This window comes from Electrophorus electricus, chromosome 15 (genome assembly GCF_013358815.1).
Source record: "Electrophorus electricus isolate fEleEle1 chromosome 15, fEleEle1.pri, whole genome shotgun sequence".
Taxonomy (NCBI): domain Eukaryota; kingdom Metazoa; phylum Chordata; class Actinopteri; order Gymnotiformes; family Gymnotidae; genus Electrophorus; species Electrophorus electricus.
This window is the reverse complement of record NC_049549.1, coordinates 1,950,178-1,971,883: the sequence shown is the minus strand read 5'-3', so window position 1 is coordinate 1,971,883 and position 21,706 is coordinate 1,950,178. Positions and strand designations below refer to the sequence as shown.

The 21,706-nt window shown below is 41.5% G+C and overlaps 1 protein-coding gene across 4 annotated transcripts; it reads left to right on the top strand.

Annotated features, from left to right (window-relative positions):
- The first annotated feature begins 3,565 nt into the window (after window positions 1-3,565).
- etv1 (ETS variant transcription factor 1) lies at window positions 3,566-21,577 on the top strand. Of its 4 annotated transcripts, none has more exons than XM_027025644.2 (13): window positions 3,566-3,673; window positions 4,058-4,178; window positions 4,490-4,568; window positions 4,886-4,933; window positions 9,360-9,413; window positions 12,586-12,715; window positions 14,295-14,486; window positions 14,752-14,999; window positions 16,881-16,949; window positions 17,047-17,115; window positions 17,819-17,988; window positions 19,239-19,340; window positions 19,454-21,577. In XM_027025644.2, the coding sequence occupies exons 2-13, from the start codon at window positions 4,134-4,136 to the stop codon at window positions 19,673-19,675; spliced, it is 1,428 nt and encodes a 475-aa protein (XP_026881445.2). In that variant the 5' UTR covers window positions 3,566-3,673; window positions 4,058-4,133; the 3' UTR covers window positions 19,676-21,577. The 4 variants fall into 4 exon arrangements, with proteins under 4 accessions (XP_026881445.2, XP_026881444.2, XP_026881446.2 ...); XM_027025643.2 differs by having other exon boundaries at window positions 17,756-17,988; XM_027025645.2 differs by lacking the exons at window positions 3,566-3,673; window positions 4,058-4,178; window positions 4,490-4,568; window positions 4,886-4,933 and adding an exon at window positions 5,148-5,727 and having other exon boundaries at window positions 17,756-17,988.
- The last annotated feature ends 129 nt before the right edge of the window (window positions 21,578-21,706 follow it).

The window sequence follows — 21,706 nt, the reverse complement described above, 5'->3', positions numbered from 1 at the left end:
AAAGAATAAAGGAAAAGTTACATAAAACTATTTATTTGAATAGAAAATGTAATAAAATGAAGCGCAACTGATTAAATAGCAAAGAAAATAATTAAATAATAGAATAATAAAATGAATTAAAACAAAATAATAAGGTAACAAAATAATTTGCTTCTAGATGTAATGCAAGAGCCCATCTATAAGCAGAATAGATATGTTTTGACCTGGATTTAAAAATGGCCATACCCGGGGCACATCTAAGTGGGACTAAGGCTTGCTTCCAGTTATGTGTAGCATAAGAGTTAATGCTGCTTCTCCACATTTGCTGTACACAGGCTTTTGTCCATGAGCCCTACTGTGTTTATACTCCGAGCAGATCGGAAATGATTATGTGCCTAAGCAGAAGTGCTTTGAAGTCAATTCTGCAACTAACGGGAAGAGTGGAGAGACTTGAACACTGGACACACGTACTCTGATCTCTTTGGTTAAAACTCTCACGGCAGCATTCCGAATACGCTGTAGCTGTTGAATTGTCTTTTGTGCTGTCCGGTTAGGAGACAATTACATTAGTCAACCCTGCTGGAGATACAAGCATGCTTCAGTCTCTCTAGGTCTCTCTAGGATGTGGGTAGTAAATGAGAGACCTGCATCTTTTAGAACAGCACTTTCTGACTCGGTCTTTAGTTTTAAATCACTAAATTTAAGATGCGCACTAACCTCTGTTTTGTCTTTGTCAAACTGAAGGAAATTCTGTCTCAACCAGTTATTTATGTGCCCCAAACATAGACAGAGTGTATATTTTGGACAGGAGTCATTTGGAGACAAGGGAAATTTTGTTGTGTTGGAGAACTTCGCCTAATGGGACCATATATAAATTAAATAAAAGGACCCAGAACTGATCCCTGGGGGATTCGGCATGCTATCCTATCAAAAACTGCTGATCCGGACAAAGTGACTGCAGTCTTCTAAATAAGACACAAATCATTTAAGGACAGTCCTTCGTAGTCTTATAATTTTCCAACCTGCCTAGAAGTACTGTGTGATCTACAGTGTACGCAGTCTCTGTACTAAGATGGTGTCAGAAACCCAAATGGAATTTGTCAAGCTATCCTTTTATATTCAGTTCAGTTAGTTGATTATACACCACTTTGTCAAATATCTTATTTAATCTATAAAAGGAAGTTTTGAGACAGGTCTGCAGCTGATAAGTAAAGAAGCATCCAGAGTTTTCTTTTCAAGAGTGGTTTAATGGCAGCTGTTTTTAGTGGTTTTGGAAATATACTTGATAGGAGTGTGCCATTAGCTACTTGCAATAGATGAGCAGCTACAGACGTTCAGCATACTATTAGTGTATCCTTCTAGTCACTAGTCAGCTTGAAACTGTGATTGATGTGGGAATATATGAAAAGCAATCATATACTCATAGAAAATGACTAGTTGCTTCCATCTAGAGCTACCATAAGAGCTATATTTTGTATATTTTGTGTGCATGAATTCATGTCTAACTCTTTGTAAATTGATCATGAGCAACTTTTGCAGATGTCATGTGTTTTAGACTGAAAAATCTGACATAAGTGGAAAGAGGACGAAGGAAGCAAGACATTTGTGTGTTTTACTCAGATTTTATGCCCATGAGGGGAGAATTTTAGCATGAACAGCTTACACACTGATTATGAATGCAAAAGATTTTTCAGTCTTAAAAATAAAATCTCATATTTTGTAGAATTTCAATGTGTACATGTTGGAGTTTGTTTGTTTTTCATCACTAAGAAAATGCAAATGTTCTATTAAGGTGTAATGGGCTATATTATTTTGACCACCATGACTAAATTTTCTAAATGGCTCAGCCATGTGTCTTCAGGATACCGGGATAATATGTTGAGAAAAGTCATGTGTTGGGCTCCTTGATTACTGTTCAATGATATCCATTTTTTAAATGAGAAAGAAACTTAAATCTCTTACTGCTCAATGAAAACTCATCAAAATCATTACTTCTGTAGAGCCTTATCTGTGATATTTTATGTAAACAATGTAATATAAATGATATATTGTTATTAAAAAGCAATATTCCACTTATTTTTAGCTATCTGTTAAATTTAGATTTTATATATATATATATATATATATATATATATATATATATATATATATATATATATATATATATATATATATATATATATATATATATATATACACACACATACACACACACACACACACCTTTTTTTTGTATATGGCTTTACATTGCTATTTTGTATTTACAAACTCCTGCTTTACAAACCATGAATGTGCTCTTCTGACTGTGGATTGATTGTTCACCAGCTATGAGCTGTTGTAGCGATTTTTCAGAGAACAAGAAACAATCTTTGGACAGTTTTACATATGGTTGCCTATTCTGGCACAGTACCCTGTCGTAAATCAGCCAGGTTTGATATAGACCATAGAAGCTACAGTATATCTCTGACTCATCTTTAATGACTCTGAATTCCGACATTTCAAGTTGAATTCACTAATTAGAGTGAATATGTTTAGACTTTTATATTGTTTCTGGGTTCTGTGTGCCATTCTTGTCCTGGTAACAGTTTAGTTTATACTATGCATGGAGAGCACTCACAAAATATCACAAGCATACATATGTGTGACTGATGTGTGTGTAACACCCCTTTTGATGTTCTAGAATATGGATGTAAATGTGCTTTTACTTCACCTGAGGAAGCTGACACATGCACTTAACCTTAGGCCATGCGGACAACATAATTCTCATATATATATATATATATATATATATATATATATATATATATATATATATATATATATATATATAACAAAAGTTAACCCCCAAACTAACTAAAGAACGTAAAACATCCTTGCCATAAAGGGAACAACCATATCTTCTCATATCTTCTCTATGTGTTGTGCTACCTTTGTCAGTTGTCAGTCATGGGTATATCTTCGCATGTGTGTAAACTGTGTAAGCGGTTATAGCCGAGAGTGCTTTTCTAGGGGTTCGAGAGTGTTGGAGCTTTCCACGGCCCTTTAAGCATGGATTCTCTTTGCAGGTCGGTTCTACTTTCAGCTGTTCAACAGTGTTCCTTAAACTAAGGGAAACCGAAGACGCAAAACGGTTTCCATGACCATAAACTTTTTCCTCTTTTTCTTTCTAGAACTTCCCCCTTCTCTGTATCATTCTGTACGTGTCTGTGCGTGTGCGTGTGCATGTGCATGTGCATGTTCCGCACAATGCTCAATGTGACTGAAACATCACTTTTTCTGCTGTTGCGTGTCAACAATCACTTTTTTTTTTAATCGTTTCGCGCCCACAACCCGTCGTCATCACCGTTACCCTGAATTTCTTTAAGCATTTCAAAGTTAATCGTGATAAACCCTCCTACCCTGCAATGCTTCTGTAGCCAGTGTACACCGAAAAAGAATCGAAAGACGTTCGCATGATTGACGGCTGGAAAACGGAGCCGGTGGAGGACAGCGGAGGACAGTGGAGGACAGTGGAGGACAGCGGCAGCCAATGGGAGGCGCGGCGCCGGCTGCTTTGAAGGGAGGCCCCACCGGCGGTGAGGAGCGCGAGTGCTGACTCGAGCGCACGAGCTGAGATCTGAGGCACGGACTAAGCGTTTTTCTCCGCTCAGTTTTTGCAATACACTGCACGGCGAATGCATTGCGGTTTACTCGGGTGAGTGTGCATTTTAGTTTTTCTTATCTTGCAAAATGCTGGCATTTTCCAAAAAAAAAAAGTCCATTCCGTTGCGTTAGATACTTTCCGTCAGCAAGGACAATTTCTAGATTATGAATAAGATAGGCATCTTACTAAAATCTACGCTAAACGGTTACATAACATGTCGGTAACCAAGGAGGTCCCGTTAAGCCTTTTAAAAGGAGCTGAACAGGGTATGGTTTTGCGCCGGTATCCCTCAAAACCAAATGAAACCTTTGTGTGCGTATTTATGAATGGACCGCGTGAAAAGCGCACCTTCGCTGCAAGTTCAAGCGGTTCATTCATGTTTTCCCTCCTACTCCAATAAATTGCTTAAAGCCATCCTCTTACTGTACTTCAAAGGGTGATCGGACGGCGCACTCAACGAAGAGCTTCAGCTAATTGCTTATCAATTAAATCAGAGCCCTAACGTTGCAGAATGGACGCACTTTACGACCAACAAGTGCCTTTCGTTAATTCACATGTAAGTAGGTTGAAAGTTTAATGGTCTATATATGGCTAGATCACAAATCGCGGTGAGACACTGCCATCCGAAGTAGGCTAATGAAGTTATATTTTATTCAACAGCGTAACATGATACAAACGGACGTGTTTTAAGAGTTAAGATTATTTTGAGCTTGTATCGAAAAATGAAAGATAAAAAAAATAAAGAACGAACGCCAAGACATCCAATAACAGACTTTTGTTGAATCAAAAGTAAAGACCCACATACATGCTTGTCCTCCCCAAGCACATGAGATAAATATGACTGTTTCCCCTGTCTTACATCCACAGGGAAAGACGTCTAACATCAGACCAGCAAAAGACAAGAAAAGAAAATTCATTAACTCTGACCTGGCTTTGGACACTGAGGGTAAGCTGGGGGAGCTGGCTCAGAAAGGCAATCTTCATTTCACGGCTTCTTAACGTTTCACAAAATGCAATTTGCTTGTTTCCACCTGCACTCAGTGCTGTAAAATCTCAATTACGACCCGGGCGTCTCTGAAGAAGCATCTCAACTCGCTCCTTCAGCTTTCAGGTCCAAACTGAGGTGTGTTGTTGACCCAGAGTGGTGAAACTGAAGTCTGAAGTGAAACTGAAGTGAAGAAAGTGATTGTCACAACGCTGCAGTCGTAATTGAAGCTTTGTACCTGTCTGTTTTCCCAACTCCGTGTGTGTCCTTTATCACAGAGCTTTTTCAAGATCTCAGCCAGCTTCAGGAGACCTGGCTAGCGGAAGGTAAGCGTTTGTGTTGGGGGGGGGGGGATTGCCTTGGCAAAAGTAACTATGGAGGACCAACAAGCAGGGTTTTGTCTGAAGACAGAAAGCGAGAGGGAGAGAGATACGTGGGGGTGGGGGGCAATGTGCCTGGAGTTACAAACCCTAATATGCAGTCCAATTAATGTGTGTGTGGCGAAGACACCTTGTGTGTCATGCATACATTAGAGAGGCAGAGAAGCAGGAGGCTAGAGGGAGACCAAGGAGCCTCTACGCCGAGTGTCATCACAAATTACCAGGCGAACTTGCGATCACACTCACTCTCCTCTTCCTCGCTCTTGGCAAACGCTGAGGCAGCCGAGCTACCACCTCTCTCTCTCTCTCTCCCTCTCTCTCTCTCTCTCTCTCTCTCTCTCTCTCTCTCACTCTCACACTCACACGCACACACACATGCATACACATACACATGCTCTCACTGGTATCTGTCTTTCTCACTTGCATCCACTTATAAAACATACACAGTTTATACTTTTTTCCCCTCCAAACCACTACAGCTGTTGGTTCTATTTTTAGTCAGTTTATTTTAAATTTTTATTTTTTTAAATATTTTTGGCAAAATGGACGAGTTTTGAATGCTGCTCAGAGGCGTTCCTGTCTGATCCACTGCCTCTGCTGGGTCCCTTTTTAAAACTTTTTTGAATTGATTGGTATTTTGTTTTCTAATGGAAAGACATGCTGGTTGTGGCGTGACGGGATGCTTCAGGACTTAAGCGCGAGCGTTTTCTTCCCTCCTTGCTTGCAACGACGGCCTTTAGGTTAGTGATGGCTTGGTTAGTTCTTTTCTGGGGCTCACGCGTGTCCCCGACACATGTGTGCGTAGGTGGACATTTTGCCCCATGGTTTCTCACAGGTTGTTTAATATTTGTTGTTGCTTGTGTTTCAAAAGTTTGGTTTCTTAAAGTGTTGAGATTTGAAAATCTTGCGAAGCGTTTGGGCATGAAAGTGTTGATTGTATGCAGTAGCTGTTGCTGATGTCAAATTGTGGCTGAAAGATTTTTAGAAAAATATTTTACTAAATGAACTGTTGTGTATTTTGGCTTGTGAGTCCCAAACATCTGTTATAGATGTAAAGATGTTTTACGTTATTGAGAGAAAGTAATTGTTTAAAACTATTTATGAATGTATTCAGTTCAAGAAATTGACGGGGGATTCGAATTTTGTGGCGTGTATCTGTACACCTTAAGGAATTTACAGGGTCTTCTAGGATTAGACTTTGCATTTGTGAGAATGCAAGTTTTTATGTCAAGTTTTCTATTTGTAGGAATATAATATTTTATGCCATATATGTAACTTTTGTTTATATGTATATTTATGTGAGTTTATGTGTTGTTTTGTAATACTAGCACATTAATAATTCCTTCTAGTATTTTCATTTATTTTATTTTAGTTTTTTGTAGTGTAAAATATACTAAAACATGCAAGAAGTGATAATTTTATTATTGCAGTTTGACTCGGAGGGTCAAGCATATATATATAGTATATCCATGTTTTAAATAAACAAATCAGATTGTCACGCTAAACTTATGCAAAGTCATTTTGTAAAAGCAGGGCAAGTGTTTTGCATCTGGGATATATTTTCTCGGAAGTGCGCTATTCTATCTCACTTAATGCACACCTTATACGCAATGAGCGGTATACATTACGCTCTTTAACTTTATGGTTTTGTTTGCTTATAATTTCACTTACTTGTCTTTGTTGGAATAATTAAATAAACGTTATTAAGCTTGTACTTATAAGGTTCTGTCTAGCTTAGAAGTCATGGACACATCTGATTATAAAGTTTGATTTTTAAGCACAGTTAAATGATTGATTTCATTATTCTTGGTGAATAAGTCACAGTAACAGTAATAGATTCAAAGTGCCCATGCGGACATTCTCGTTAAGAACAAATGGGTTAAAAGATGGCTTGGTGCATACATAGGTGAGAAGAAGACTCAATATTTCATGCCCTTTGACTACCTTCATGTATTCTTTAATACATTTAAAAATGCTTGCAATATAGCTGAAGATTTGAGAATGAGAAGTACGCTTAGGAACAGATCGGAACATACTTAACTGTCCTCACTGCCAACCTGATTACAGCGAACTACCTCAGGGCCCTTAAAAGAATAAGACATCGTTTAAATATTTTAATGTCTCAGGAAGGAAAATGGTGGGGAATGAAACGTCCGTTGTAGTGGATATTACTGCGACGAACCCAATTCAGTCTATCTTACATCAGTCAGCCACAGTGGTCAGAGCTTGTAGACAAATCGTAGATAGATTTAATATACGACTTCCTGTCCATTAGAACCGAAACGAAGACCTACTGGAACCATTTCAAAGATTTATCGTCTCAGGTAATTGGAAAGAAGACCAAGACTTATGAGAGACAGACTGGATTTCCGACACCAGAGACTAAAGAGGTGCTGGGCTGGTCATTTGACATGTGAATGCCATTTCTGCCATGACTTAAGGCAAGTCTGGTGTCCGTTTAGAAGTCTGTGGAAACAGGTGTTGAACTGTGAACCTGCTGTAAATCTGCCACTCTCAGTGAGTAGAAATAGTTTGTCATCTCAGGTCAGTCACTTGGACTCGGTGCACACAGGAGGTGTACTGCTGATAGAGGGGTCTGTGTGTGCGTTTGTGCATGCGTGTGCTGGCCCATTCGGATGTGTGTGTGTGTGTCTTTCTGTGTTTGCGGTGTGTCTGCTCACCCCCCTTCCACCACCTTCCTTCTCTCGCTCTGTCTTTCTGGATTTTTTTTGCTTCTGTGAATGGTGGCGATGGTCCATCTCACAGGCCTCAGGAGTGCTCCTTGGATCAGCTGTCCCATTCACAGACTGACTCATTCACCCTGCTGAGACTAGAGCCCGCAGTCCGCGTTCTTCCTCTCTCTGCCTGTCTCTCTCTTCCCCACTTCCTCTCTCCATCTCTCTTCCTCTCACCCCATCATCTCTCCCTCTCTCTCTGTTCCCCTCTCCATCGGCATTCATCGGTTCTTCTTTCTTTCTCTCTCCTCCTTATTATCCTCCCATCATTTCTTGCAGAAGATGAGTTTCGAGAGTTTATCAGGAGAGGTGCTGTAGTTAGTACATGATGTGCTTTTTGCAATGTAAATGTGCACTGGCCCAGAAGGAGCTCATTGTGTGCACGCGATACTGTTGCTGTGCACGCGTTAAGTGTTATTTGCTCTTTAAACAGCCTATAACACATGGCCTGGTATCACAAAGATAGGTCATCTGTCCACTGGCTCCATGCAGTATATTTGTGTGTGTGTGAGTGTGATTGTGTGTCTATGTGTGTGTGCACATTACAAAAAAGCAACAAATTAACTTTTTGCACTCATTAAAAACAAATGAATGTACAGTGTATTTGTGCATGCCATGACATGGTGCTGTTGTTGTGAAAATGGAAATCTATATTTAGCACTGCCGGATAAACGTGCTAATAGCCTGGCTCTCGGGGGTCTTGTACCACCATTTGCCTGACTTGCTTTCGCGTGAGATTGGCCTCACGTGACCTCACCTCACGTGGGAATCGGCAAGCAGCGCAAAATGGAAATGCGTGGCACTTAAACATGGACATGTTTAATTGGCCTGTGTATGAAGGCCTCATTATTTTAGCATTAGGCATGAGTGCAGAGACGTGGGGAACATGCTCGGTTTGGAAAGAAGCCCACACGGCAGGTACAGGTGCTTTCACCAGTGGGGACGTGTCCCAATTAGACAGTGTGAACAATGGGTGATTTCTATCTACATGTCTATTCCCCTGTCTCCCCTCAAAACACACATACACTCTCTCTCTCTCTCTCTCACACACACACACACACACACACACAGTGGTTATACTCATAGTGGGAAGATTTATTGTTATGAGCATCTTGGCACTGAAATGCTTCTTGAAATGAACAGACTCCTTCAGCGATTTGTTCAGACTCACTCACATCATTACATCATTTACACCATCTTAGAGAGAAAGACCAGAATGGGGAGAGAGAGAGAGAGAGAGAGAGAGAGTGAGAGAGAGAGAGAGAGAGAGAGAGAGTGAGAGTGAGAGCAGGGAAGAGAGATTTGGAATGTGTTTCACACTCAAGGTCCTGTTCTGTCCAGCAAATTAAGTCAAAATTAGATTAGTGATGTAATTAGAAACTGCATTTCCTTTGTCGTAAATGAATAAATGTGCTCACGCGTAGGTTTGAGATTTTTGAGTCATTTATGTTAAAATCACTGGAGCTACAGGAAATAACTTCTTTAAGTAAATCTGTAATGCAGATGTACTGTGTTACTTCTTGAGAAGAGACGGAAGAAGTTCATATATGTCCTGTTCACGTCTGTGTTAGTTCTTGAGAACAGAGGGAAGAAGTTCATATATGTCCTGTTCACATCTGCCTTGTTTCTTGTTTCAGCTCAAGTTCCGGACAATGATGAGCAGTTTGTTCCTGACTTTCAAAGTGAAAACTGTGAGTAGATCTTTTTATGCTGCTTTTTATGCAGTATACCACACAAATTAGCCTTGTAATATGCTTTTAGGCAGTTTGCAAGGCTGTAGAGATTTATTATTATTTGTTTTTACTGAAATTGAATATAAATTTACTGAATCATTTGCATATTCATAAACTGGCAGTCTAATAGCATTTAGTGAAATTCAGTCAGTGGTCAGAGCATTGTTCTGTCAGGTAGAGGTTGGAACACAGTCAACTGAGTGGGTGGAGCTCCATGTTGGTGGGCGTGGCAAGCTCCGGCAGTGCTTTAAATGGCCATAGGAAGTAGACTTGGCTCGGAGTGGTTAGTGGACTCTGTGCCAGTGTCGGAAGTGGCATGGACTGAGTGTGGCACAGTGGGGTGTGATGCTAGCTTATGTCTTAAAGAGAAGCCAAAACAGACTAAACGAGGTCTCTGAAACAAACCAACAAACAACGAAAGCAAACGGTGCAGGCGACTGCCGCTCAGGCGAGAAGTCTCAGACTCCAGAAAGTTCCTTCGTATCACAGCCTGAGCGAGGACTCCTCAGGGGTCTGGGAGAACAGCACGGACAGAGCAGAGCATTTCTTGTGTGGCCTCTCTGAAGTACAAAACGCTGCCTCACCGTGTGGCCCCTCGGAAGTGCGGAGTCGGGTGCAGGTGTACGTTTCTGCATTACAGCGGCGGTGTTCGCGTGGGATGTGCGCGGAGAACGACGTTCCTGCAAAAGTCGTTGCGCTCTGCACAGGCACCGCGGCACCTCTCTGCCGGCTCAGCGCCCGGAGGGGTGCGGGCGAGGGATGAGCACAGGGAGGAGTGGAGGGATGGGCAGATGGCGGGCGGGCGGGCGAGGGCGCACTGGTGGGGCTTCTGAGTGGGCATCCTAGCCTGCAGCCTCCCATATGGGTCCGCCCTGGCACGGGCCCTCCGTCGCCTCCGCCTTGCCATGCCTGCTCCCACACAAAACACACCAAAACAAGCCGCTCTAGAGCAGGTACGGCCGGAGGGAGCAGAGGCGAGGCCAAACAGTGCACCACGGGCTTGGGGCTGAGGATAGCCAGCGTTAAATAAATAGAATGGTTGGTTTCTAACGGTTGGCACCACACTCTGTTGGAATTTTCACTTGAATCCCGGTCCCTTAGTGTAGACAATTAATTAAGGTAAAGAAATGCCTCAGTTGTACCTGGATAAACTTAAAAACAATGGAGAACGCCCATTGGACGATCATGGAATCGTATAATGGAAAATGTGGTAACACCATTTTCATTACTGATGATGAACATAAAAATATAAATATAACGTTACAAGCTGCAGTTTGTTTTTTTGCAGAGCCTTCATTTGTCCATTTCTGTTTGCTCTTCTTTGGTTGCGTAAGCAAGATCCCTGTTTTACAAGGTGAACAAATACCATAAATGAATATTAAAATGCATAGACTACTTTAGAATTTGTGGTGTACTTAAAAATCTGTGCATGTATCTGGGATCATTTAACATGCCACACATCGTCACCAAATTTTGCTTACCAAAATTTTAGCGACAATACATAAATACTTTTTTTATTTTTAAATTTGTTATGCTTTATAGTCCTTTAAACTATCACCTAGATTTTGAGGAAATGAATAATTCCAGCAAATGCCATGAACAAGTCCTTCGTATTGCCATCCATTAAGAGAAATCAATGCATCTGTAATTGCTGCAATCTTGTAAGAGTCACACGCGTGACATCCCCCCGCTGAAAACGGGCTTCATCTCTGCCGAGGAGCAAATATATTTTGTATTGATTTGTATACTTTTGTTCTTCTGAGTAAAATCTATAGTGACTTTTTTTCCCCTACACTAAGTGGCTCTTGTTTTGGTCCTTAGAAAATTATTTAAGGTCTCTGGAAATATTGTTATGAAAACATTATTGAATTTTTCTCACTTTACATTTAGACTTTTGCTGTTCCTTTTCACCATGCTAATTCAGTATTTTAGGACACATTTTATAATGTATTCTTTACTGATATGTGAGTTATAGAACTGGCGACATGGTTAATTCTTTAATGAAGTTTTACCCATTGTGTACTTTTATTTCATCACAAGTTTCTTTGTTGTGCCATAAGACAAAAGACTCCACATGGATAATTAATGGAACAGAAGCTGAATGTTCAGTTTACAGTCCGTCGTCATCAGCTGTAGTCTTGCATCTCCTCCCTCATTATCCCATCATAATTACCAGGATGGAGGTGCTACTTAGCGGGTACTACTCTGCTCGGCATTGTTAGAGGTCTTTATCTGGTACCTTTTTGACCGTGCAATCAATGTCCTTAAAAGGTCAGTCCTCCCAGGGGGTGTAGAAACACCAGCCAGAATTTTCCACTGTGGTGAAGACAGCTGTCAGTCAAGGCGTAGTAGGAAGAAAAAAAAATTTCCACGGTTTTTCAGTCTCTCCAGCCTCAATTAAAGTATTGCTGCCCAAATACAAACCAGATGGCCCTGGTGAATAGATGGATAGATGGATGGATGGATGGATGGATGGATGGATGGATGGATGGATGGACAGACATGTAGGTTGGCTGATAGCTCAACAGACTAGATTAGTTCTCTTTGAGCAAGCCAACTTTTGCCAGATTCAGTAAAAAATAGCATTAATTAAATTTAGTATTATTTCCCAACACACTGCAGACTAGGAGCTGGCCTGCCAGGCTAACTGACACAGTGTTGATCTTTTCACAGGAGCACAGGAAATTCATTAGCAGAGTCTTCTAGCTCTTCCCAGGCATGTGAGGCATGAGGACTGATGTAGAGATTTGATGGGAGACAGCCACATGATTGATGGTGCTGTTGTTGTCTGGGGGATAACAGCATGCAGCCAATGGAGGGGACGCTTAGGAAATGGGTCACGCCCACTCTAGGAGATGTCATGTTTGAGGGAGAAAGATGCACTGGGGTTATAAATGGGACTGTTTTACTGCAGCTGGTTACAGGCCTCTCATGCTAATGTTCGGGTATCTCTGTGCATAAACAAGCAACCAATTAAAAGTGTTTTCCCAGTGGTTTGGACTGGGAGTTGCTGAGAAATTCAGCATCTGAAGTTCTTTTTTCAGTGAATATTGATCATTTTCACTGGTTCATTATTTCTCTCTCTCTCGCTCTCTCACCCACACCCACACCCACACCCCCACACACACAGTGGCATTCCACGGGCTGCATTTGAGGATCAAGCGTGAGCCCCACAGCCCTTGCACTGAGTTGGGTTCAGCCTGCAGCCAGGACAGGCCCTTCAAGCTCCATTATGGAGAGAAGTGCCTGTATAATATCAGGTATGCTCCACACACACACACACACACACACACACACACACACACACACACACACACACACACACACACACACACACACACACACACACACACACACACACACACACATCCATGCCTAAACACACAGACTCTTATACGCATGCATAAACACACACTGTCACAAATATGACATTCAGAATAGGCACCAGAATCTACTTTAGTCTTACTTTCCTGAAGAAAACTAGCATCAAGATCACAAGTGCTCCTTTAAGGCTCTTTGAAATATTCAAGACCAGTTTTGTAGATTTGATGATGTCTTTTGCCTGATTGATGTCCACTACAATCACAGAGGTAGAGGCAAGTGCAGCCTGGCTGACTAACTCTCTGGTCTGCATGCAAAGTAATGTCGCCTGTTGCGTCTGCATATGCATACAATGTTTTCTCCTCTAAGCAAACTAGTCCTCTAAACTGTTCATGATATACAGTGAAAATCTGCATGTAAAACCGCTTAAATGAGGGTTTTTAAAATAAGCAGAAAATCATAATTACTTTCTACTAAATATTTTTAACAGTAAATCTTATGTTGTTTTAATTTTGGGAAATTCGTTCATCCCGCGTCTGCACTTCACACTGAGGGTACTGAAGGGTGGTCTGTGTGCTCCTCATTCACTGCTGATCAGAAGCATTTCTAAATCCGAACTGTGTGTTGGATCGAGTCACTGCATTTGTGTGATATTTGAACTAATCTGCACATTTAGAAAGTATGAAAAGGTGCCATATTCATCTCCCCCCATACTGACTGCTAGAAAAATGTGCTAGGTGAAACAAAACAACAGGTGCACCTGAAACTGGAAAAAAAAAGAAGAAAAAAAAAAAGAAAAAATTAAAAAGGTGCAGTTATAATATCACAATTTATTACCTGAGCTGAGTGCGAGTCCCTCACTTGAACAGCCATCTACGTCAAATGTGGTTGCCTGGTTACAGTCATATTTCTGTTGATTTGATGATACATTTGTGACATTCCACGTTAATTTCACTCTGTGTGTTGTAAATTAGACTCAAATGAACATTGTGCTGAAGCAGGCAACCTTCTCTATGACTCTTCAGTGAGGCTGAAGTGGGCAAGTTCAGCTATGTTGGTTCTTTTTTTAGAGCTGAAAGCTGAAATAATTTAGACTTAGACTTACAGAAATCTGTCCCTTATCCTAAAATGAGTTTGAATGGGACATTATTGCATTTTTTTAACATTTAAGTGTTAATGTCAGCTTTCGTTTCACACAGCTTGCATGCATGACAATTAAAGAACGTTCAGCCAAGCTAATATTTCATGCTAAGTACATACACAGCAGAATTCATATCAGAATTAAAGTTCCATCATAATACAAAGCAAGGAGCCCGTAACCTGGATAACACAAGAACAGGCACCTCTAGTTTTCATGTTTGGCATGCACAACAATGTAATGCCGTCCACAAAACCACGTAGCACAGAACAGATTAAAAGTGCTTGCATTTCCGTGGAGTCCGTTAGAAGCTCGGCTCGGCTGTCCTAGAGGAGGGGCGGTGGGTTAACCAGACTGCTCTCCTTCCCCGATCGCCACAGTGCCTATGAGCAGAAGCCTCCACAGGCAGGAATGAAAGTGTCCAGCCCAGCCAGGACACCCTGCAGCACGCCCGGCTCTCCCCACCAGCATGCGTCCCCCGGTGCCACCCGCACCCCCAAACCCGACAGGACGTACCCACACTCGGTCTCACTGCAGCCCCTCCCTGACTCCACCTACTCCATGGACCACAGGTATTATGCATTTTAGTGTTTGAGCACACACACACACACACACACAAAGAGTTTGAGCATGAACGCTGTATGCGTGTCGTACAAAGTGTTTAAATAGTAACTGTTGGTAATGGCATGTGTGGAAAAATCACAACCTTTATAAAACATACTATACTATACCATGAAATTGATTAGGCTGATTTGACAGTAAACTGAAACAGTGCATGCATGACATTGATAGATCACGCCCCGCATGCCGTAGTGATGTCCTCATGTCTTTGTTCAGGTTTCGGCGTCAGTTGTCAGAGCCGTGTCACTCATTCCCCTCCCCGCCTTCCATGACACGCGACGGCCGACCCATGTACCACAGACAGATGTCTGAGCCTAGCATTCCCTTCCAGTCTCAAGGGTTTAAACAGGAGTACTCTGACCCCCTCTTTGAGCACCCGGTCATGGTGGGGGCGCCCCTGCCTCAGACGTACCCCCCCTCTATGATGATCAAACAAGAGCCACGGGATTTCACCTACGATTCAGGTGAGCCGAGCCACTCCAAGTCCGCTGCATCCGACCAAGTGCTGCGGTTGTGCACGTTAAACACAACCTCACAAACCCTAACACTAGAACATAAAGCTGGGGTTATTTGTTCATCCTGACAATAATAATTGCTCTGTATAGTTCAGAGGAAGATTACATTAATCTACAAAAATGTTCGTTAAAGAAGATGAACTTTACATTTTCGGCATTTGGTAGACGCTCTTATCCGGAGTGACTTACAAAAGTGCCTTGGCATCTACTCATAGAATGTACCCTAGCCAGTACACCAGGTTAGAAGTCATGATACCACTTAACTGGATATGTGCTGAAATGCAGGAATCAAAGCTGATACCTAGAAGAAGTGCAAAATAAGTATAAGATCTATCTCAGACAACGATAAGTGCAATAAAAAACAATACCAAACAAGTGCTAACTGAGTTTCAGTAGTATGAAATATCATAGGCGCAGGATCTGAGCTCATTTAAATATTACACAAATAGATGTCTTCAGTCTGTTTTTGAAGACTGAATAAATATTGATACTTGTTCTTTTTTACTGATTTTTTATTTTTTATTTTTGTATAGAGTATACTTTAAAGAGTCTTTGTTTAGGACACAAATACGTTTTAATCCGAACCATGAATTCAAAACGTTGTTTCGGTGTGCACACAGACAAATTAGGTGCAGATAACTTGCACAGGTTTAGCACGAACAGCCAGCCCAAAATTGCTAATAAGGTCTCCACAGCCTCATGGTAACCTCTTCTCTGCTATGACAGGAAGGAGTCTGAGACTGTTCCGGTAAGCCCTGGGCTTCTAAAGGCAGACAGTGGCTGTGTGAGCAATGGATTTGCTGATAGAATTAGTGCATTACTAGAAAACGGGGATCTGGTCTCATTTCCTGAGGGCCTGTCTGGAGAGGGGAGAAGGGCCCCTAATCTATCCCGCGGGGCCACGGGCGGTGGGCCCAGCTCTGGCATGAATGAAGTGCCGCTTGGTGTTCATTCATAAAACACAGAGGCCCACTGGAGTGTGCCTGACAGGAAGGAATGTGCCGTCTGGCTCTTAGCTGCTTCCTGTAGCGGCTGTGTGAATGAGTGAATCGGGACTTTCTGTAGCGGCTGTGTGAATGAGTGAACGAAGGCACCTCTACTCCCATGTTCCGACCACGTACCCCGGGGACCAAACATGATCACCTAGACTGTGTGTCTAAACTGGGAATTAGAGTAGCGGTATACCTACGATGTTACCTACAGAAAGGATTTGTCTCTGTAGCGATTATCTATTGTATTAAGTTATTTAGAATTTGCACCTTAACTACAGTATAAATGTTTTCAGTCGGTGTTCCAGTTCGCATGTATAAATACTCCAATTCGAAGTGATAATATCTCACTGTAATTTCACTTTGAGAGAGAACATTGACATGTTTTGGATCTCCCCTGTCATTTAGAAGAATTTACTCTGACGCATAAAAGAGCTTGTTTGTTGTGTGCTGTGCAGAGGATGGGAGGGCAGTGGCTAATTTAATTAACGGTAATTTCCTCGACAGGGCCATTACTCGGATGAGGCCTTGAAAGATGTTTATAGGCCCAAATGAACCGGGTTAGCCATTTTATTGAGCATTCACTTAGGAACTGCTGCTCAGCTTTGATCGAATCACGACCAGAGCTAACAAAATGAAAGATCTAAGTGTCAAACATATGCAGCTTTATCCATCACACAATGCTTCTGTTAATTTGTTTAGGTCTCCTTTTCAATTGAGTGTTCACAGTCATTTATTGGTAAATGTTCATTTTGGCATGGCTGATTATGTAATGAGGAGCCCAGAGGTTACTGGGGATGGCAGGCCAACTCTTTCCTGTCCTCTTTCCCACATCCCTCAGAAGTGCCTAGCTGCCACTCTGTTTACCTGAGACAAGAGGCTTATCTGGCCCCTGGAAACAGGACTGAAGGTGGGCTGTACTTCCAGATGATGTAATCTCTAAAAGTGACATTGGTGGATGTCTGTGTGTGTTGATTTAAATGCTGCGAATGGTCTCTTTGCCACAGGTTGCATGTTCGAAAAAGTTGCTCGGCACTTCTATGATGACACTTGTGTGGTTCCAGAAAAGGCTGAAGGTGAGTTTTATTTTAAATACTATAGATTTATCTATAGACATATGTTATTATATTCTATATGATTATATTGTTATCTATAGACATATATTATTATATTATATATTATTATATTATATATCATCATATTATTATCTATAGACATATATTATTATATTATATATCATTATATTATTATCTATAGACATATTATTAGATGTATTTTACACAATAACTCACATCAAGCAGCTTTTGCAGTAAAAAACACTTTTGACAAAAAAAAAAAATAATAATAATAATAATAATTATTATTATTACTAAGGTTACTTTACATAATCCATGAAACATATGACATAGGAGAGTCAACAAATCAAAAAGAGTAGAAGAAGAAGGCTTTTTTGATCTGAAATTCTGATATATGTTATACAGATTTAAAAAAAAACCCTCATCAATCAAAATTGCACTTTAGGGGAGTGTAGCATAACAGAATAACACAAAGATGTAGCATTACATGGTATTGTTTTCCATCCGTAATATGAAAACAAAAATGGTTAAATCATTAAATATGTCTATTGAGTTAATTTCCTTTCCTCAGAAAGACTCCTGCCAAAGTACCCTAGCATCTGGTTATTTTTAAATTTACCCATGTGGTGCGCTGATGTAGAAAACACCCCATCTGGAACCAGAAATAAAGGACTGACCCGATCAGCTGTTTCATGGCCTTTAGGGGACATAAAGCAGGAGGCGGGGCTTTACCGTGAGGGTCCCACCTACCAAAGGCGTGGCTCACTGCAGCTCTGGCAGTTCCTGGTGGCTCTGTTGGATGATCCCTCCAACTCCCACTTCATCGCCTGGACGGGCCGGGGAATGGAGTTCAAACTCATTGAGCCTGAGGAGGTACCAGCTCTCTCTCTCTCGCTCTCTCTCTCTCTCTCTCTCTCTCTGTCTTTCTTTCTTTCTTTCTTACAGCGTTTATTAAGGATTAATTTTTTATTTAAAAAATCGTGCTATAAACAATGAGCTTAAAATATGTTACTCGTTAATACCTGTGAACAGCATTGGGATTACATGGGGTACTTTAGTGTGACTGCATATGCAGTCAGTCTGTATACCATAATCAGACTGTATATCACAGTCAGGCTGCATACCATAATCAGACTGTATATCACAGTCAGACTGTATACCATAATCAGACTGTATATCACAGTCAGGCTGCATACCATAGTCACACTGTGTACAGTAGACAGTAGACAAACCCTTTTACAGTAATCAGACTACTGTATAGTCAGACTGTATACAAAAATCAGACTGCCTTGCAGCACTACCAAAATGTGTTTCTTCAGAACGCTGTTACTCCATTAGTTCAATCTTTATTCCAAATTTAAACCAAGCCCAGTTTGGCCAGTTCAAGGTATTTCAGTCCCTGGTCAAAGCACCACTCTTTCAGTGTTCAGTCTGATCTTGTGCTTTGTGGGCTGTTTGGGTGGGCAGAAGGGGAGGTCAGACCTTGTTTTTACACAGTAGTCTGTCCAAAAAGACTTGCCAACCAAGGGCCGAGCGCTAAATATTTCACCTTGCGGCCCTCTCAAAAGCACAAGCCGTGTGTGTGTGGTCGTGTGTGTATATGAGTGTGTGTGTGTGTGGTCATGTGTGTATAGTGTGTATGAAGGAAGCTGGCATGTGTCCATTGGGCAGCTGTAGGGGACAGGGGGCCATTCATGCCATCAGGTGACTGAGTGTGGCAGGGTCTGGCCGGGCAGGTGTAGTCCGGGAATGAGCAGGCGTGGCAGGTAATGGGCCGACTGCGCAGAGCTCTGGGCGAGTAGCGGGAGGGAGATTTGAAAAGGGAGGGGGCCGCGGGTGGGGGGTCGCGCGTGCAGGTGCTGCAACATCTGCCACACCCCGCTCTTCCTAATGAACACATCCCGCTCAGCTGGACACGAGCAACAGATCGGAGCTCTGGTTTGTCTTTCACAAACTGAACCGGTACCTGTGTGGCCTCGCCGGCGGCTACTCAGCAATCGACTCTGATCATACGTGGCAGGGAATTAATGACTGATTCAGGCTTTTCAGATCTGCATGGGTTAGGGCGTAGGGGTTAGGGGTTAGGGTTTAAGGGTTTTTAAACTAATGTGTTTTTCCCAAAGGTGGCACGTCGCTGGGGCATCCAGAAGAATCGTCCCGCCATGAACTACGACAAACTCAGCCGATCGCTGCGCTACTACTATGAGAAAGGCATTATGCAGAAGGTAACAGAGGAGACATTGCTAACAGTTCCTGCGCAGCCTTTATAAGACCTGCTCATGTGTCCCCGTTCGTCTCACCGTGGCTGTGTTGTGTTTGGCCTGGCTGTGCTCTTAAGGTGGCAGGGGAGAGATACGTGTACAAGTTCGTCTGCGACCCAGAGGCCTTGTTCTCCATGGCGTTCCCTGACAACCAGCGACCCGTGCTGAAGACGGACATGGAGAGGCAGATCAATGAGGAGGATACGGTTCCACTGTCGCACTTCGATGAGAGCGTGGCGTACGTCCAGGAGGGCGCCTACTGCCACCCACACCCGTACAGCGAAGGCTACGTCTACTGACAGACGTGAGAGAGCGCTGCCACAGCAGCCGTCCCTACCACAGACTCCGCCCTCTTTTCAGGCCCCGCCCCTTTCCTCTTCCTGTCTAACGTCTCCGTCGTTTCCCAGGACAAAGAGTGCACTTTATTGGACAGAGTCGGGCAGCGTGTAAACCTACTGGCGTAGTCACGTTAGTTGCTCCTTTGATGTTTGTTTCTTTTTAAAAAAAAAAACCTAAAACAAAAAACAGGGGAGGTGTTTTGGCATGTCATATTCCCACAGTGCAAACTCTGCAGGGAATAGACTGCTTCTGGATAGATGTGTTCATCTGATTAGGCAGGTTTATAGTCTGGAGCATGTGGGAGAATGAATCTCAGTCTCTTTTTCTAAGTTCTCCTTCAGTCATTCGTGGAGTGCTCAGTTATTTTCACCCCCCCCCCCCCCCCCCCGCACCCATACTGACTAACAGCTAATAACATGGTCTATTTCTATGGAAAACAAAATCTATAGACTCTCCACAGTACAATTAAAAAAGCACATATTTGATATTCAGTCATCTGGGTGAATAAGACTCCCTAAATGCACTTACCCTATATTAATAAATGGTTAAGTACGTGGTTAAGTACTAGCACAGAAGAACAACAAATTACTGTGTCATATCATTTATTGCTTTTGGATCCATCCCAAACATCGATAAAATACAGACAAATAGGAAAAGGGGAATCAGAGTAAACATTTCTAAACTTAATGAATTGTTTTTGTTTTGAGCCCATGTTGAGTTCTTCGTGTAGCGATGTGTATCAAAAAATGGAATTCATTCGACAGAGAGTAGAAATGAACATATATTTCATAGATTATTTCCACTGTAGCATCCTGCACGAGGATCACGCTAGCAAATGAACTACTGTTTAATAATCTAAGATAAATGTCTCATGTCCATGGGTCTGGTGAGCCTCTGGCTATGAACAATGCAGTTGTACCAGAGAGCCCATTCAGGTTGTTTTTTTTTTTTTAAAGGAAGTTTCGAAGTCAGAAGTTCGGGACAAACGTGTCATTTAGCCACTGCTCCATGGTTTCTGAAAATATGCCCATGTATGTTCAGGTTGTTCCACACAGATGCTGCTTGACCATGTGACTGGACACATGTCGTCATGCAGCTTTGGCCTGCAGTACTCACATTACTCTTTTTGTCTTTTTTACATCAGAAAAGAAAAAAAAATCAGTGATTATTGAATGTAAAAATATATACACAACACTGAGAAGCAAATGGCAATAGCTACTCTTCTGTAATAAAATAGTGTTGAAATACAAATAAGTTGTCACCCTTCAAATAATCTTATTTGATTTTTGTTTTTGGTTTATTCCTGTGATAGTCTTTTTTTTTTATTATTATTATTATTACATTTTTGGCCTGCTTCTACCTTATTTTACTAATAAAAAATAAGTTAGTAATCATAAATACGTGTCAAAATTCAAATGTGTGTATAGTTTTAGGAATGCCGCTTATTGTTAAAACCTAGAACAAACTGGAAGGGAAGCATTTTTGATTGAGAGGATTTGCCTTTTCAGGTACAATAATAATAATAATTATAATATCCAGGTAAAGATATCCTCAGCTAACGTAGTGTTGGAGACGCTACCAAAAAGTGTTTAGTTGAAATGCAGCATAGTGAAAAATCAATTTAATCAAACTGAATTTAAGGAACATTTTCATGACTGATACTTCATTTTGTTCTGTATCCACAGTTCAGAGGAATGTTGAAGGAGTCTCGTGGAAAAACATAAAACAAGTTATTTGTTGAAAAATCCATTTCTCTTAAAAATTAAAATTTCAGAAAGCATGGGTTTTACTTTGAATCTGTCATGTAAAGATGTTTTTTTGTTTTTTGTTTAAATTTATGCCACTTTTGATGTCACCTAAATGCAAACAACTTTTATTTCATTTATTTAAATCAGTTTTTCTTCATAAAACAATGCTTGAAATTTTACATTTTTAACATGCTTGTTGAAAGGTTTTTCCTGGGTTTGTGTATTGATGGATTGGATGGGAAG

Excerpts from the sequence above, each read along its gene's own strand:
- etv1 (XM_027025643.2), top strand. The coding sequence starts at position 4,134 with ATGGACGCACTTTACGACCAACAAGTGCCTTTCGTTAATTCACAT. Across the intron at positions 9,414-12,585 it reads TGACTTTCAAAGTGAAAACT|TGGCATTCCACGGGCTGCAT; the intron begins GTGAGTAGATCT and ends CCACACACACAG. Across the intron at positions 17,989-19,238 it reads AACTCATTGAGCCTGAGGAG|GTGGCACGTCGCTGGGGCAT; the intron begins GTACCAGCTCTC and ends TTTTTCCCAAAG.